We start from the raw sequence: 19018 nt of genomic DNA, 5'->3' as shown, positions 1-19018 counted from the left end.
AATTGATAATTCGCGGCGTCGTCTTCATTGTCAAGACGATCGATCGATTTGTATGAGCGCAAGTCTGCCAGAATTTGACTTTAAATCTTCCAGTTTAAGTCAACAACATCGGTATTTTTGGCAGCTAACATTGCGCGTGCACTTAATGAATTGTAGTTACGATAATTTGTCCAATGTCCGAATATTCGTGATGAGTTCATCTTTGGTGAATTGGAAAAGGGAAGATGGAATTGATATCAAACCACCGGAAGTATCAACCAGAATTGCCACATTTCCAATTCTTAGCGAATACGATGTAAAATGTCTTGGACAATGTAATTTTTGTTCGTATACCATAATTGAAGCGGATTTGAAGGCTGATATGTCGAAATGATCTTCCCGAAAATTGTGCGAACTTATTTTGCACCGCATCGTACATATTTTGCTGGCTTGCTTCTAAAAAAATTGTACACACCGTACCATTTACTGTACGCAATGACTCAATGAAATTGAAATGCGTACATACATTATCCAATAGGAACCGACGGTCGTTTTTCCGGTGGATTGTGTAAATTCATCGCAATGCATTATTTGAGAACACACCTGGATGTCAATTTACTGGTTGGCCTTCCTTTCTGCGTAATTTTGTTGCTGGCGGTGTTTCCACTGGCTGCACTATATTCTCTGGGTTGAAGTACACTCTTTGGCCATTCTCCAAATTAACTGCGAGACGCACAACAGTCGGAAAACGTTCATGAATTGCAAAAATAAATATCCTACAAAGCGCTTTATTGCAGTTCGACCATATCGTTCAAGACCAATAACCGCCATGTTGCATCCTTTGGTGACTTACTTGCAAACATATTTGATCGATTTCACCAAACTACAATATCAAACATTGACATCAGATTTGAATGTGAATTAGACAACAGTGGCGAACATAGTACGATCCATATGTTGCCAACTTCAATATTCAATACTCTAAGTTGTATGGTCGTCTGATGAGCTACGACGATAGAGTGGATATCCATCATTTCCAGTTTGCCATTCCGAAAGAAAAGCAAGTGGATAGTGTTTCGTGCATTTATTGTTAGACATACAAACCGAAGTGCGATTGTGCTGTCCGCAAGGTCCATGAACCATATTGGTTTTCATCACTTCGTTTAATACTGGATCTTTCTCTGCATCAGGAATTTCCGCAGAAATGATTTCATCAATTCGATCTGGTAGAACCACTATCCACCATCCAAAGAAGAACATCGTAAGTGTTGTTTGAAAAGTCGTGCTGTGACAACGTGACGATCGCTTGCTGATTGACCAGATCCATAATTCCACACGTATGTCATCGCAACCTGGGAGTACTCGTTCATTTGCCTTGGCGTTGATGGCAAAAAGAACACCGACCGAAATTAGCGGGACCTCTTCGTGGATTCGTAACAAATTTCAATCTGTAATTAATCACTTCGTTTCACTGAATAATTTTCAATTTTTTTTTTTGAATAGCCGGAATAAAGGAGCAAGCGAACGAAATTGAACGATTCAAATAATTTACAAATCAAAATATTGAAAAACAAAAGAAAAAAGAATTGTATGAAAAAAGTCAATTTTTGGAAATTTCCAATTTTTCGACTTTTTCTTATGAAAAGTTTTTTTTTATTTCTGAACCTTTCCAGATCCACAGCGAACAACTTCTGAAAATTTCATGAAGATTGGTTTCGCCGTTCTCGAGCCTTAGCGTTACTAACAATATATACAAAATGAAACGTTTGTATGGGAAAAAGGACTGTTTTTAGGCGTTTTCCGGCAACTTTCGTAATTTCTTTTTACATAAGAACCTTCTCCTAATAATAACAAAAAAAGAATTAGTGAAATCGGTCCAGCCATTCACGCGTGATGCCGTGACAACGGAATACGACTTTCATTTTTATATAAATACTTATATGCATACATAGATGTGGCGACAAAGGCAAATATTGGTCCGATTCAATTCATTTTTGGCATGCAAACAAACCATTATAAGAGAAGGATTATTCCAGCCAGCATTGAAATTTATTTTCTAGCTTTTCCACTCTATGATGAGTGTTCTCTGAATATCAATACCTAAAGGCAGTGAAACGTTGATGTAAATTTCAGGAATATTGCTTTATTCAAACTTCGAGAAACTCTCGATCTCTTCATTAATGCTGCTTTTCTTTTTATTGATAAAGAATATTCATTATTTTAAATCAACTATTCCATATTCAAAACTATTCCATATTCATCAAGTAATCAGGCTTTTTGGGTACTGATATAAATAAATGCGACTTTTTCACTTAGTTGCAAGTCAATCGTACCTATACAAATACGAACTCCCGACTACTGCATACTATACATACATACATATGTACTATATGTCATTCATGTAACTGCACTCTCTGCATATTGAATGTTTTAATAGCACATCGTTTAGGACGGATATCCTAGCATTTTTTCGACGAATCTGTAATAATAGTCAACCATAAAAACATAGTGGAATATTTTTTAAAAATCAACCGCTCAACATATGTATGAATAAATCCATACAAATATTTTTATCATTCGATATACGTACATAAGTACGTAAGTGCACATATACAAATGTAACAGAACGTTCCCATATGGCAGATGCATTTTCTGAAATTCTTTTTTTGCTGACAATGCAGTCGGAAATTTGCCATTGCACACCCAAGGGCGCTTGCCATTCCAATTATTTTGCTTAATACTTTTTTTTACAATTTACGTGCACGCGTGTGTGCAGCGACGCTGATTTTACTAACTACTATTGGATAAAGAGACAATGCAATTTTTCAAAATGCTACTGTTAGATTTAATATGGATATTGTGAGCCATATGGGGTACTGGGTAAGTCAGTGACTTTTTGAAAAAAAAACAACAACATTTAATGATTAAAACAAATGGAAATTCGTCTAACGCTCCGAATATACTGCACTAGCATTTAATATGAGTATTTAGAATAAGTGAAGGGCATAACTTTACTGGTTAACGGTATCACATTAAGTGAAATGATTAATTCGGAAAACCACATAGCTTTTACACTTATTGATCCATATTTGATCTTCATAAGCAAAAATTTATTCCAGTTGAAATTGGATATTTATTTTGGAGTACCTGCTTTACTCTTGTGGCCTGTAAAATCTTCCCAATATGTTTCCTCAAAATTTTCTAAATATATTCTCAAGAGATTATTTCTACTTCAGGCGACTTGTTCGCTCTGCAAATTACCCACTCTTATTTTTAATGGCTTAATCATAAATATGTTTTTATCCATTAAACCTAATATGCTTTGAGCATATACTTATAAATAACTTTTCGATTTATATATATTTTGGACGTTTTTTGAAACGTGGGTTGGCCTCGCCCTCTAAAATGCTCTATGCTCTCTACTAAGTTCATTTGTTTTTTTACACAGGCACCTGAGATATCAATTTTGCTCTTAAAATAATGTACAACGTAAACAATCACTTTATTTTCAATTTAAACCGTGCTTAAATCACTTTGCTTCTCTCACATCCGCTGTAAAAAATATTCATCAAATGTACTATATTTATGTGGTACACCATGTCGTATGCGTAACACAGAATGTAGAAATCACTCATATGAATACTTTTGTATAACTTTCGAAGGAACGTTTTTTTTTATCATTGAGACGTTTTATGCAGAACAGAGAAATTTGCGTTAGGATATTTGTTTTTCGAAGTAGAAGATTTTCCTGCTTAATGCAGGATATCAAAATGTATCAATGATATGAATATGCATCATACATATGTATATGTACTATGTATATGAGAAGTAAAATAGCATTTAGACACGATTTAAACTGGTAATTAAGAGCTTGTTGACTTATTATTTCTAGAGTAAAAACTGAAAATTCAAAAAGTATTTGCAAAAAAAAAAAAAAACAAACAACAAAATAACGGACACTCACTAAACTAATTATTATATTCATGAAACATATTGCTACAGAGTACATTTGAAACTGATCCACTCTAAATATCTCGGTGCCACTCTGATTTTGCGCCATCTACTTGTCAGCATTGGAAATCTATTACATTATCACAGCTGTTTTAGACACAACAAACAGAAAAATGTAAATAAACAATTTTTTTTAAAGCAATGAATCTAATTTCACCTGAAAATCGATTTGCATTATATGGAAAATATTTAAGGCCAGGTTCCTCCAAGCAATTTTGAAAAAATCGAAATTTTTTTTTCATAAATTGCTACTGTTTACTCGTAGAAATAGTATAGAATTAGTCCCGAAAGTCAGCAAGACCGAGAAGCAGGTATAAAAGAGTGAGGAGCGCCGCGGGAAATCCGGCCGCTCGAACGTCTTCGGTAGCGGCAGCTACTGCATGCCTTTGGTTTAAACTGATTTTTCTCCGAACCACGTTTTTTCGCATGGATGACACTCTCATTTCAAAACCATTGCACTTATAGATATGAATTAAACGGCATTTTACTCTTTAGATGTCTGGTTATGTCCCCAAGCAGAACCAGAAATATTCATTATTATTTAAAAAAGTTATAAACAATTAAAAGTGAAAAAAGGGTTAAAAAATTCAAAAGTCCGCCATTTTGTTTTTTTTTTTTCATTGAAAATGTTTCATTCTGCTTGAGGCCATAGCTAATTCGATACAGAACATGAAACCGTTTTGTTTTTTGCTTTCAGATAATTCTTTTCCAAGAAATGATGTCATCCATCTACGAATCGGATGAGTTTCAGCAGCCATTTTCAGGACCGCCATTTTGAAAAAAAAAAAAAAAAAAAAATTTTTCAAGTAATTTAATATATGTACTTTCATATGTAAAAAAATTGATTACTCAACAGTTTTGTAATAAAAATAAAATGTATTGAAAAAAATTACCTACGCTTTTTAGAGGAACCTGACCTTAAAATACGGCTTTTATTACAAAATACTATATGACAATGTTTTCTTTTCATAAATATTAAGCGCTGTGAATTCTTGAATGGCAAATTAGCTGTTTTTTTATCTTTCCAACGGCAGTGAGAACGGGCTGATTAGTGAAGTGCTTAAATGTAATCTAATCCCTTCAAATTTTCGGTCTGAACATGGTATAACGGTTGTTTGTATCTGCTAAAACTATTCGAGATAATATATCAGAGGTCGGCATTTCTTTCTGATTATAAATCACATTTTGTGCTTTAGAATCCATATATTGTCTTCAATATATAAGCTTACTTAACATAATTCGCACTGGGTGTCTCGATCATCTAATCAAGCAGGTACACTGGTGAGATTTTGTCTCTATACAACATATATATGTAAATGATTGGGATGACCAGACACTTTTAAATTCGAGTGACTGTCCATGCGTACCAACTATGCGGTCCCCTGTACCTATAGTTGACTTTTGACAGAAAATGTGTGAGATATATAATTAAAATTCAGAGAATCCGGATAATACTTCCACGAAGTATGAGTCAAACACTTTTGCAAGAATGCCGAACACATATGGATACACATACTAATTTCCATGTGTATGACTTAAATATATAGGCTTTTGTGTTGTGTTATACTCTCTTAATATGGAAATATAAAGAAATATTTCTATACAATTAACTAGAAGTAAATAATCTTTTATCATAATGCAAGAACTTGCATTAAAATGTCCACCATTTGTTTCAATGAATTTGCCTTTGTCCCTTTAGTTTCCTATCAAATATGTTTTAGCAAGCCTTTATAATTGTTCAAAGAATTTTTCTTAGGTACCAAGGGAATTATAAATTCCATTTCGATGTTTGAAATCCACGAAGGAATGACGGGAATGTGACTTTACAAAGTATTATATAACATATACTGTGACAATTCATTATTCATCAATATTTATTCTGTCGCCTACAAAGTATTCCTCACCAGATGTGACACACTTAACGTTTTTTCAAGTCCTGTTGTCCTCTTGGCTTTAAATTCGATCACAATAGTGGCTCGATGCGATGATGCATTATCATCGTATAAAATCCAATAATTGTTATTAATTTTCGACGGATGTTCTCACGCAAACGCATCAGCACAATGAAGTAGAACTCCTTATTGACCATCTGTCCCTCCGGAACAAATTCAAGATGCAGCAAACCACGAATATCGAAAAAAAGCAATAAACATCAAGTTGGTTTTTGAGTAGTTTTGGCGTGTTTTTTTTGGTTTCTGATTGTTCTTTTTCACTGCATTCTGATTATTGTGGACTTGTTTGCATGTCACTCATAAGCCGATGTCTCATCGGCAGTTATAATAATACCTATAACTATTTACGGTACTCTTAAAAAAAGTCAGCCTTATCGGGATGAGTCGAGCAAGAACGCGTTTCATACCTAAGATATCCACCAAAACCATTCGAACGGCTCGCGAGAGATGTCGAGCTCTCTTGCCATCTCTCTAACACTTGCCTGATTATATTCAAGTACCATATCCTTCACGTTTATAATATTTTCATCAGTTGAAGAGGTGGAAGGACGGTCCAAAACGAGGCATGTCTTCAACGATCCTTCGACCGTCTGTGAAGGCTTTGTACCACTAGGCTTGTGTTTTGATAAAACTGAATCACCGCAAGCCTTTTTCAACAAACGCAACGATTTCACATACGAAATTTGGTTAGAAATACAAAATTTGAGACAAATTCTTTGTTCGATATTTTTATCCATTATAAAAATCGGAACGCACTACTGAGGTAAACAAACTGGTTGACCGATCGCGCTCATATTTGGCATAGACAGTCCTACTAACTTAGAAAAATATTTATTTTTATACTCTCGCAACAAAGTTGCCAAAGAGAGTATTATAGTTTTGTTCACATAACGGTTGTTTGTAAGTCCTAAAACTAAAAGAGTCAGATATAGGGTTATGTATACCAAAGTGATCAGGGTGACGAGTATAGTTGAAATCCGGATGTCTGTCTGTCCGTCCGTCCGTGCAAGCTGTAACTTAAGTATAAATTGAGATATCGTGATGAAACTTGGTACACGTATTCCTTGGCTTTATAAGAAGGTTAAGTTCGAAGATGGGCAAAATCGGCCTACTGCCACGCCCACAAAATGGCGAAAACCGAAAACCTATAAAGTGTCATAACTAAGCCATAAATAAAGATATTAAAGTGAAATTTTTCGCATTAGTGAGGGGCATATTTCGACGTAATTTTTTTTGGAAAAGTGGGCGTGGCCTCGCCCCCTACTAAGTTTTTTATACATATCTCGGAATTTACTATAGCTATGTCAACCAAACTCTACAGAGTCGTTTCCTTCAGGCATTTTCATATACAGTTTAAAAATGGAAGAAATCGGATAATAACCACGTCCACCTCCCATCCAAAGGTTATGTTGAAAATCACTAAAAGTGCATTAACCGACTAACAAAACACGTCAGAAACACTAAATTTTACAAAAGAAATGGCAAAAGAAAGCTGCACCCAGGCTTTTTCTAAAAATTGAAAATGGGCGTGGCGTCGCCCACTTATGGACTAAAAACCATATCTCAGGAACTACTACACCGATTTCAACGAAATGCGGTATATAATATTTTCTTAATACTCTGATGACATGTACGAAATATGAATGAAATCGGTTCAGAACCACTCCTTCTTCCAATATAACGCTATTTTGAATTCCATCTGATGCCTTCTCTGTATAATATAGTACATTAGGAACCAATGATGATAGCGGAATAAAACTTTACACAAATACGGTATTTGAAAAATATGTAAATGAGAGTATAATGAATGTCTCGATTATCACTTTATCATGCAGAGTATGAAATGTTCGGTCATCCTTACTTGTTTCAATATTTTTTATTTATTGGATATTCTTCTTTCAAAGCTTAACAACAAGTTTTAAAATCTTAAGTCCACTAAAAAACTAGACAAACTCAAGCAAGGAACTGAGCTGTTTTGGTGATACGTTGCTCTTTAGTACGCAGGCATATCTCTTCTTTTAAGGCGTGTTTGATCGCTGGAATGTACCATAGCATTAGCCAAAGGATTTGGGTGATCCCGGAGTTTAGATGCATATTTTACTCTGCTGTCCTCTAATTCTTCCTTTACCAAAGGAATACCAAGATCTTTATGAATATTGCATTTTGGATTGGAAGCTTTGTATTATATAAATATTAGTTGCACAAGTCCTATCCCACAGTTGAATGCCATTGTATAAAAGCACTCTGTTGTCTAACTTAGAGTTTTTATTTTTTAGCCAATTTAAATTTGCAGCTCTTATCTTCATGCAAGTTATTTTACTAGATAAGGGAAACATTGTGTACCTTCTATCTAGGTGAATGCCAAGATAAGTTCCTTCATTCGCTTGGATTACTAAAATATTGTTTATTTTAACTGCCAGGCAAGTTTTTGGTCTTTGTGAAAATGTAGCATGCTTCACTTTTGGTTGTTCATATTTATACGCCAGTTGGCTAGAAATTCTTTGACAGAACTTAAGTACTCCGCTAATAATCTTGATGCTATAATGTGGCATTTGTTATAGCTGACTAAAGCTGTGTCATCCGCAAATACATAATTAGCGTTTGGTATATGTATCGGGTGATTTTTTAAGAGCTTGATAACTTTTTTTAAAAAAAACGCATAAAATTTGCAAAATCTCATCGGTTCTTTATTTGAAACGTTAGATTGGTTCATGACATTTACTTTTTGAAGATAATTTCATTTAAATGTTGACCGCGGCTGCGTCTTAGGTGGTCCATTCGGAAAGTCCAATTTTGGGCAACTTTTTCGAGCATTTCGCCGGAATAGCCCGAATTTCTTCGAATGTTGTCTTCCAAAGCTGGAATAGTTGCTGGCTTATTTCTGTAGACTTTTACTTGACGTAGCCCCACAAAAAATAGTCTAAAGGCGTTAAATCGCTTGATCTTGGTGGCCAACTTACGGGTCCATTTCTTGAGATGAATTGTTCTCCGAAGTTTTCCCTCAAAATGGCCATAGAATCGCGAGCTGTGTGGCATGTAGCGCCATCTTGTTGAAACCACATGTCAAAAGTTCAGTTCTTCCATTTTTGGCAACAAAAAGTTTGTTAGCATCGAACGATAGCGATCGCCATTCACCGTAACGTTGCGTCCAACAGCATCTTTGAAAAAATACGGTCCAATGATTCCACCAGCGTACAAACCACACCAAACAGTGCATTTTTCGGGATGCATGGGCAGTTCTTGAACGTTGGTTTAATGTCCAATAAAGTAAACTGAGTGCGAAACTTGGTCACAATCGCATTAATTGTTTGCTCACTTGGTCGATTATGTAGACCATAAATCGGACGTAAAGCGCGAAACACATTTCGAACCGAACACTGATTTTGGTAATAAAATTCAATGATTTGCAAGCGTTGCTCGTTAGTAAGTCTATTCATGATGAAATGTCAAAGCATACTGAGCATCTTTCTCTTTGACACCATGTCTGAAATCCCACGTGATCTGTCAAATACTAATGCATGAAAATCCTAACCTCAAAAAAATCACCCGATATATTTATGATGTATAGAGTTGGGCCTAAATCACTGCCCTGTGGTACACCAGCCCTTATAGCATTGACAGACGGCAGCGTTAAACCAGATTAATTGCATTTTTTGGGATTAATTCAGGAGTTACCACAGCTAACTCCGTTGCTGAATCCAAGAATAACTCTCAAAATTTTAGGGAGTTTGTGAGGTTTTCGTTGGCAACATTGTTAAAAATGGCCAATTTTCATCTATTGTGAATGAAATACAAGCAACCCTGACAGCTGTTTATCAAATTCTCAATATAATATCAATAAAACTTCTATGCTATGATGCAGTTTGAAAAATAATATGTTTATATGTTTTTGTAATAAAAAATGGTTTGGTAAAAATTGGTCGGCTAACAACCGTAATGTTTATCTTCTAACAATTTTCATTGAAAATATGATAAAAAGGACAATGAGCTGTTTATGAGAGTTTCAAACTCGCATAGCTGCCGACCTACAAATTTGGATCTGATTAAGTGCGCAGTTAATCCGGATTAACGCTGCCGTCTGTCAAGGCTATTATCTGTCGTTCATCAGACTTTAATATTCTACTTTAACCATAAATGGTATATTATTTAAATGAGACTCCAATGTTTTATACAATTCTTAAGGTAGAATGTTATTAATCTTATAAAAAAAGGGCTTCATGCCACACCTTATCAAACGCCTGAGCCACATCTAGAAATATAACTCTCTGTGCTTAAATGCTTTACTAACTTACATATACATATGTATATGTCGCTAGTAATTCTAGTATCTCTACTTACTCTATCGTGTAATATTGTCATGTCCTGGTGACTTTTTTGGATAAGTTCTTTAATGATTCTAGTAATTTCAGTAGATGAAGTCTTAAAAAGTTATATTGACAGCTTAAAGTTGCTCTTTAGGCAATTAGGTTGGAATACCTTTTCTAGGTGATTTGCAAAATGATTAGCTTTTTCCTCGTCACTTTGAGCGCAATTTCCACCCAAGTTCGATTGACAAATTGTTTTCTTTGCAATCAATATTGAAAATTCGTCCGAAGAGTTGAATTCACCACACCATCGATGGTCCATGATGGAGCTTCATCGCCACAAAATTTAATTATGTTCATCAATACGCTATGGCGGAGTTGACCCACGTCAAAAGTTGTAAAAAATAATCGCTCGAAAATGTTCGCGATTTAATTCCATTCCTTGACCGAGTTGAATATTTTAAGTTACTGCAAACAACACAGATAGCGCTTGTAAGTCAATATGTTCTGAATAAACAAAATGTTCACACTTTGCGATAAAGTTGTGAGTCGCCAGATTACCGCACTGGGGTTGCCAAATCTCGATATCTAAAAGGAACCCTGCGAATGAGCTTCAAGAAGCGAGTGTATGCAATACTGTTTTCTGCACGAACATTCAACTTTTTGCCAACTTAAGAAATTTTTTTGTTTTTCTTTTTTTCCAACTTAAAGTACCTACCTTTTCTCATATTCTTAATTTCTTTATAAATATATTTATATTTGTCCATTCACTTCCATCAATATAATTGCAACGACATTTTGCCAATTAAACTAATTAAGACCTATAATATGTAAAATCACCAAAACGCATTGCTAATTGATACCGTTACATAACATAATTAGTTCAAAATTCAGTATAAATTTATATTTATTTATTTTTTTCGCTTTTGCCAAATTGCAGCTGCCAAGGAATCTTAATAACCGCTAGCAATATAAACAACAAACTTGAAGAAAGTTAAAAATTTCAGAAGAATAATATTACAAAGAAACAAAAACAAGTGTATATATGCATAGTGTGTGTGTGGTTGGCCAACCCACACCCTTACCAATCCGATTAGGCCGACAAATAGCGAAGGCAATATTTCAGTCGAACGCCGGAGAAATTTTAATGCGTGCACTGAAGTGTACGTGTATGAAGGGACATGTTGTTACTGTTAGACGGTTATCGGTCGGAAAAAACGCCAGCTTCAAGCGCAGCTGGCAACAGCCGACGTAAGCAGCCACAGTGAGGCAGCCGAAATTTCAAAAATAAAAGCGAGGAAAACCTCGAAAAGTTATACAATAACCGAGCAGCATTTGCTAGAAAAAAAAACAACAACAAAGACTGCAACTGTAGCGTTTAACGACGAGTGATTAAAGCAACAAATTGAAAAGTGGTGTTGAAATGGGCAGCAGCAACAACAACAACAATAACAACAGCAGAATAGCAGAAGCAGCAGCAGCAGCAGTTGGTGATTGCATTTTTAGCAGCGGCGAAGGCAGCTACCAAAACAACAACAACCACTACAACAACGATAATAATAATAAGGACAGCAGCAGCAATTGCTTAACAACGCAAGCAGCAAAGTTTATAGTACAAATATATACCGCAAATAAAGCAGCAATTGTTGTTGTTGTTTATAGTTCGGAGCATAAACAACAAAGAGAGCGCCAGCGTCAGCGTCAAAGGCGGAGCAAGGTGCAAAGGAAAATCAACGAAAACAAAGTGTTGATAATTAATAGCGCACAGCAGCAACAACAACAAAAGCAACAACATCGACAACAACAACAACAAAAGCAACAACATCAGCGACAACATAAACGAGTGCAACAGCATACAAGTGCTGCCGTCAACGCCAACAGCAGCTGCTGCCACAACAACTTTGACATTCTCATAAGCAAAATAAGCACCAACATAATTGCCTTGAACGTGTTGCTCGGGGCACAGACTGCGACTGTATGCAACATTGCTGAAATGGTTATCACGTGGCGTGTCCGGAATAGCAATCGCCGCCGCAACGGCATTAACAAGCGAGCGAGCAACAGTTTAAGCAACAACAACAACAGTGACAGCAACAACGCTTCGAGCATTTCCAACACGACACCAATGATTGGGAGTACCAACAGCTACAACAACAATAACAGCACCACCAATAATAATAACGGTAATTTTGGCAGTCAAACTGGACGTGCCATTATGTCCGTTGCAACAACAATAGCCTCAACCTCCGCCTCCATGGCGCTGGCGAATATACCCAGCAATCTGTTGCCGCCCGCCGGCAGTGTCGACGGCTTCGACAACAACAGCACAAACAATAACTGGTCAGTCGATGGCGTTAGTTGGCCGACGTTGAATCAATCAGTGACAGACAAAGTCGACTTAATTGAAGTGGATTTGGCAAATGGATCGCTAAGGTAAGTGGTAAGACACATGCGAATGTACATAAATATACCTAGATATGTATGTATTTGCACACATGAGCAACTGTGCAAGCATGGCAAGAACTTAGACAAATTGGAAGATAGTCTCATGAGTTTTTCACAGTTGAAGAGTGTTGACAGGCAGCGAAAGTTGGGGACGCACAAAACCGACTTAGCTAATGTATTCCAATGGGATGAAACAGGGTGTTTTGACAAGTTACTGCACAAATTTTTAGACTGTCTGACTGTTAGACGCGAACTAGTGCCCCAGTTTTTGAAAAACTGATTTTGGATTGAAAAATGTCTAGAACTGTTCAAAATTATAATAATTATAAATACTTTCGAAACTTTTTATAATCTTGCAACATGTTGCTACATGATCAGGATGACGAGGCGAAATTCTGTGTCAGAGATGTCCAAGTGTAGCCAGGTTCTTCTCCAACTGGTCTTCCCAACAGAGGGGAGATCTTCCTCCTACTCTGCTTCTCCTGGCGGCTACTGCGTCGAATACTTTCAGAGCTGGAGTGTTTTGTCCATTTTGTTAATGTTGTCTTATAACTCGTACAGCTCATCCTTCCATCGACTCGCCGTTGCCAATACGCAAAGGACTATAAACCTTCCGCAGAACCTGTCTCTCGAAAACTCTAACGTCTACTCATCACCGTCGAGCATGCTTTCATCCGACCATATTTTCCAAAGTAGCTGATGCAGGCACCTTGTCAGTTCTTCGCCCCCCGCCGCTTTGTTGTTATTCAGACGGGTAATTTCTATTCGAACTTCTTCATGGACATGTAATGGAACATTTATTCCATCGTCATCAATTGGGGAATCCGGTTCACCATTTATTGGTGTTAAGTTTTCACTTCCATTCAGCAGGCTGGAGAAGTGCTCCCTCCATAACTTCATTATGATCTGAACGTCAGCCACTAGATCACCATTTTGGGTCCTAAAAGAGTATGCTCCGGTTTTGAAACCATTACCCCGCCGGTTAGCTTGTCAAGCTCTTCGTACTCACGCATTTAGGCCTTTCTCTCTTTCTGTATGCAAATGCGTCTCACTTCTCTCTTCAACTCTCAGTAACTATTCCATCCCGCAAGTGTTGTAGTCGATTGTAACGTTACTAAGTAGGAAGTCTGTTTTCTCTTCAATGCGTCACAATACTCTTTATGCCACCAGCTGCTGCTACCGATTTGCTGATCTCAGAGAGCAGGGGTGCAAGTCGAGCAGAAAATCGTTCGGCTGTCTGTTGTGATTGCAGCTTCTCGACGTCGAACCTTCCTTGTGTTTGTTGACGTGCGTTTTTTGCTGCACAGAGGCTGTTGTGTATCTTGGCTGCAACAAGATTGTGGTCCGAGTCAAGTCTAGCACCTCGGAGCGTACACACGTCTAAAACACTGGAGACATGTCTTCCGTTTATCACAACATGATCGATCTGGTTGGTGGATCTTCGATCCGGAGAAAGCCAAGTATGATAAATTTTTCTATACTGGAATCGAGTACTGCAGATGACCATATTTTGGTCCCTAGTGAAATCGAACAGCCTCAACTCATTTGGATATTTTTCATCGTGGAAGCTGAAGTTACCGACCGTTATGCCAAAAACACCTGTTGTTAAAGTTGCGGGCAGCTTAATAGGTGCGCTCCAAGCGCTCACAGAAGACGTCTTTGGTCACATCGATCTTCCCTTTGGTCCTTCGTGGCTTGGGCAAAAATTAGCGATATGTTGAAGAACTTCGCTATGTTGCGGATTGTGGCAAGCCGTTCTTCCACGAGTTGAATGCCAATACTCGGCGACGCAGTCTCTCTCCCACCACGAATCCCACACCGAATTTTCGCTGCTTGTATAGCCATTATAGTGAATGCCACAAAGACCTACTCGTTTTACTCCTTGTCCTGTCCATTGTACTTCTTGGACAGCGGTGATCTTAGCCTTTACTCTTACGAGGACGTCATCCAGCTGGTCAGCGGCACCTTTTCAATTAATGGATGGTCTCTCATCCGAGGCTGTTTTGAAGTTTCGCCGGAACCCAGTGCATAAACCTGGGGAGGGATGTTTCGACTTCTCACTTTTGCTCGCCTTCAAATGGATATTCTTTTGGCTACCCAAAGGATACTTGGTCTCAGACCGGAAGTCATGAGCTGCTTCAAACATATGTATATAAAAGAATCGTTGCTGGCCACTCCCAAGTAAGTGGCGCTCAAAGAACTTTGCTTGAACTACCCAAAAATAATAGAGTTATATATACATACATATATATAATGGCGCATATATATATATATGAAAATGATCAGAATTTTAGCGAGTACAATCTGAGAGCACCCTGTACCGGAATTTCACACTAGTAAAATCGACTTCAACTTCTCTTTTCTATTATCTACAACATATGACTAATTTAAAGCCAGAGACCATAACACCACTGCAATCTAAAAATCATAATTCACTAACTGTTATTCGGCTCTTAATATTTCAACATATTCGTTAACATCTCAACTATTCATATAATCACAAGGCATATAATAACATCTAACTGTATTGATGCGTAGTTATGACAATCGCAAATGTCGTCGTCAAAACAGGCTGTCGGTACGAGTTAATCCGTCATAAATATGTACATATATAGTGTACTGTATATTCGACTGCTGCTTCGCTGTGCACATACAGGTATATATAGTAGGTTATCATATAGTGTAGGAGGACTTCAATTGAGTATATTGTCATATACCATAAAACATCAAAAGAATGCGGATAAGCTTCCACAGAAAAATATAAATGGGTGTCATGCAGATTAACGTGCAGAATATCTTTGTGGTTTCTGCGGGATATACATAATACAGGATGCAGCGACTCTTATAACGGCCGAAGAACTTTTAAAAATCCCTGCAATCATATTTGAAATATTTTTATTTCATTACAATTTCTTCTTCTTCTTTTTCTTCTTTTTTACTGGCGTAGAAACCGCTTACGCAATTATAGCCGAGTTAACAACAGCGCGCCAGTCGTTTCTTCTTTTCGCTGCTTGGCAACAATTGGAGATTCCAAGCGAAGCCAAGCTCTTCTCCACCTGGTCTTTCCAACGGAGTGGAGTTCTTACTCATTTTCTGCTTCCTCCGGCGGTTACTACGTCGAATACTTTCTGAGCTGGACTGTTTTCGTCCATCCTTACAACATGACCTAGTCAGCGTAGCCGCTGTATTTTAATTCGCTGATCTATGTCAATGTCATACAGCTCATCGATCCATCGAAATCTATCGCAGAACCTTTCTACCGAAAACTCGTAACAATAATAATAAATATGTATACCTCCTTCCAAAAAATTTCTAACCAACCTATTCGTCCATTAAAAATATACACTAATGATGACTCACCCTGTACATAGATACTTTTTAATCTTTAAGCACTAGCCATTCGCCGAAGTGTGTGTAAAACAAGAAAAAACGTAAACTTTGGCTGCACCGAAGCTAATATTCCCTTCACAGCACCATTTCTTTTAGTAACTATGTATGTGTTCAGATTGTATGGAAGCTATATGCTATAGTAATCAGATCTGAACAATTTTTTCGGAGATTATATTATTATCTTAAGCAGTAATCCATGTCAAATTTCGTGAAGATTTCACGTCAAATGCGAAAGTTTTCCATACAAGCCCTTGATTCCGATCGTTCGGTTTGTATGACAGCTATATGCTATAAGGAGCCGATCTGAACAATTTCTTCGGATATTACATTGTTGTCTTAGAAAAAAATCTTTACCAAATATCGTGAAGATATATCGTCAAATAAGGAGGTTTCCCATGCAAGCTTTTGATTGCGATCATTCAGATATCTTAAAAACTGAGGGACTAGTTCGTATATATACAGACGGACGGACGGACAGACATGGCCAAATTGACTCAGCTCAACATACTGATCATTTATATATATATACTTTATAGGGTCTCCGATGCTTCCTTCTAGGTGTTACAAACTTCGTGACAAACTTAATATACCCTGTTCAGGGTATAATAAACGTGACATTGTTCACTAAAACACAGTGTATTTGTTTCTCCAGAATTGCGAGTTCTTTTATGTAGCATTTTAAATTTTCTGCAGAAATTCAGCTCAGCGAAAGAAATGGAAAAATACGCTAGTATACCAAATATAGGTTTACAAATTGAAGAGAAAAATTTTGCTTAGTTGTGAAAGGCGTCTTTGAGCATTCAAAGTTGCCCATATAAATAATGCGTAAAAAACTGATTTCATTAAGAATATCATATCTTTTGATATGAATCGTTTAAAATAAGATTTTTGACATTACATATTCTTCTAGAGCATAAAATTAAAGTCTACACTAGTGGGATTTTTCAATTCGAAAATTATTTATGCTAACATTCTACGGGATTAATTGAGCTATATTTCTGTCACACAAAAACATAAAAAATTGGTCTACAAAATATTGAGTTTTGATTTAACCTTTCACTCATTTTTTAATCGATCTTCAAATTTATCGAAATCACGTTCTGCGGCAAAATTGTTCGAAATGAGACCTGTCACCACTAGTTATTTTGAATTGATCTCCACATGCGACCAATATTAAAAAAATGTAATCGTCATCAGTAGTAAATTTTCTTCACTTGTCCAGCCTTTGCAAGACTGATGTGAAACATCTCAGAAGTCTTGCCTTCGGCGAACCAGCCACATAGCCGAAACTAAAGAATGTTAGTTTTGCGTTATTTATACATACTAACAGATATGTAAAAGTCTCTATTTTTTTAATTTGTGACCTTTTGGCAGCAGCAGTGACTCGTGCTTTTAAAAAAGCCCGGACATAGAAAACAACTTTCGTGCCACGCGTTACCACCCTAGTACGAATCTTTCAGTCGAAACATATGAATTCATACCGAAATCTTACTTACAACAACAGCTTTAATTTGATTACTTTCTTTACAATTGCAGCTCTGCTTATCCTGCGCTAAGACGTTACCATGGCGACTATGATGTTTCATATATAGAGAGAATAAACCCATTTTGGTTGCAATTCGAACCGCCAAGCACACGCACCTACTATATTATGGCCATAATTTATATCATCATATCAAGCATCGGTTGTCTTGGCAATTCACTGGTCATATTTATGTTCGTACGGTAAGTCTAGGTGCACACATGTATATACATATGTACATATGTACTTACATACGTAAAGTACCCTGCAGCGTACCACCGTGTTTGCAACTAATCTATTCAAACCGAGTGCGTTATTTCCCACAAATAATATTATATCCTAAGAAAAAACAATTAAGTAGGGAAAATAATAATAATAGTAAACTTAGTAGAAACTTCCCTATTGAGATATAGCAACGTTTATGAGTTAAGACATACAGTTAATCAAAAAAGTTTTGGCACACCTCAGCTTTTCCACTTTGCTTCAATATAACTTTTAATTAACTGAACATGCCAAACAAAACACAGACATATTTGTTTAAATAATGTTAATACATACATATACAAAAATTAAAAATAAAGAGTTCATACAAGCAGGAAATTATTAAGAAAATATTGGAAAAGAGTCATATCATATCTAAAAAGTATTGGCGCAAAATATAAAAATGGCAACACAAAAGATGAAAAAGTAGTTCCTGAGATATGGTTTTTTGGTTCCAGGCCAAATTGACAAAATTTAGTGTTTCTGACGTTTTTTGTTAGTCGGGTAACACAAATGTTTAATATTTTGTTGCACCTCCCTTGGCTTTAATAATCGCTTGCAAACGCCTTTGCATACTTGCGACCAAATGGGAAGTCTCCCGACTGGTGATAGTTTTCCATTTTTCCTTCAGAGCATTTTTAAGGTATACTTTCGAAGTCACCAAATAACTTCGAAAGAATACCTTAAAAATGCGAATTTTTTTCAAGCAAATGTCAAATATGCTCAATGGGATTGAGATCAGGGGATTGTGGAGGTGTTTTCAGCTGCTTGCAGTTATAAATTAACCACTCTTGAACCAAACGCGAAGTGTATTTGGGATCATTGTCTTGCTGGAACTGCCATTTCTCTCAATTTAAGCCCAATTTAGTTACGCTCGGAAGCAAATTGTTCTTCAAAAGGCTTAAATAAAGAAGCTTATCCATTTTTTCGTCTATAAAACAAGATTCCCAACTCTACTTGCCGCTATACACCCCCACACCATTACGTTTCCGCCGCCATGCTTGATTGTTTTTAAGATGTTATTTTCTCGGAGCTCCATGTTGGGCTTTCGCCATATTTTTTGAGACCCATCTGATCCAAATAAATTGAATTTGGATTCATCGCTAAAAATCACGTTTTTCCAAAAAGTTTCAGGTTGGTGTAGGTGAGCTTTA

At 36.7% G+C, this 19018-nt stretch overlaps 1 protein-coding gene across 2 annotated transcripts in view; it reads left to right on the top strand.

Annotated features, from left to right (window-relative positions):
* The window catches only part of LOC126761601 (neuropeptide SIFamide receptor), a 123514-nt gene that overhangs the window by 89173 nt on the left and 15323 nt on the right, over window positions 1-19018 (top strand). For both annotated transcript variants that reach the window (XM_050477922.1, XM_050477921.1), the window contains exons 2-3: window positions 11187-12679; window positions 17618-17806. In XM_050477922.1, the coding sequence (XP_050333879.1) occupies window positions 11670-12679; window positions 17618-17806 (1199 nt within the window). In that variant the 5' untranslated portion in view covers window positions 11187-11669. The remainder of the gene's footprint in view (window positions 1-11186; window positions 12680-17617; window positions 17807-19018) is intronic.

Source organism: Bactrocera neohumeralis, chromosome 6 (genome assembly GCF_024586455.1).
Source record: "Bactrocera neohumeralis isolate Rockhampton chromosome 6, APGP_CSIRO_Bneo_wtdbg2-racon-allhic-juicebox.fasta_v2, whole genome shotgun sequence".
Lineage (NCBI taxonomy): Eukaryota > Metazoa > Arthropoda > Insecta > Diptera > Tephritidae > Bactrocera > Bactrocera neohumeralis.
This window is presented reverse-complemented; position numbering and strand designations above follow the sequence as displayed.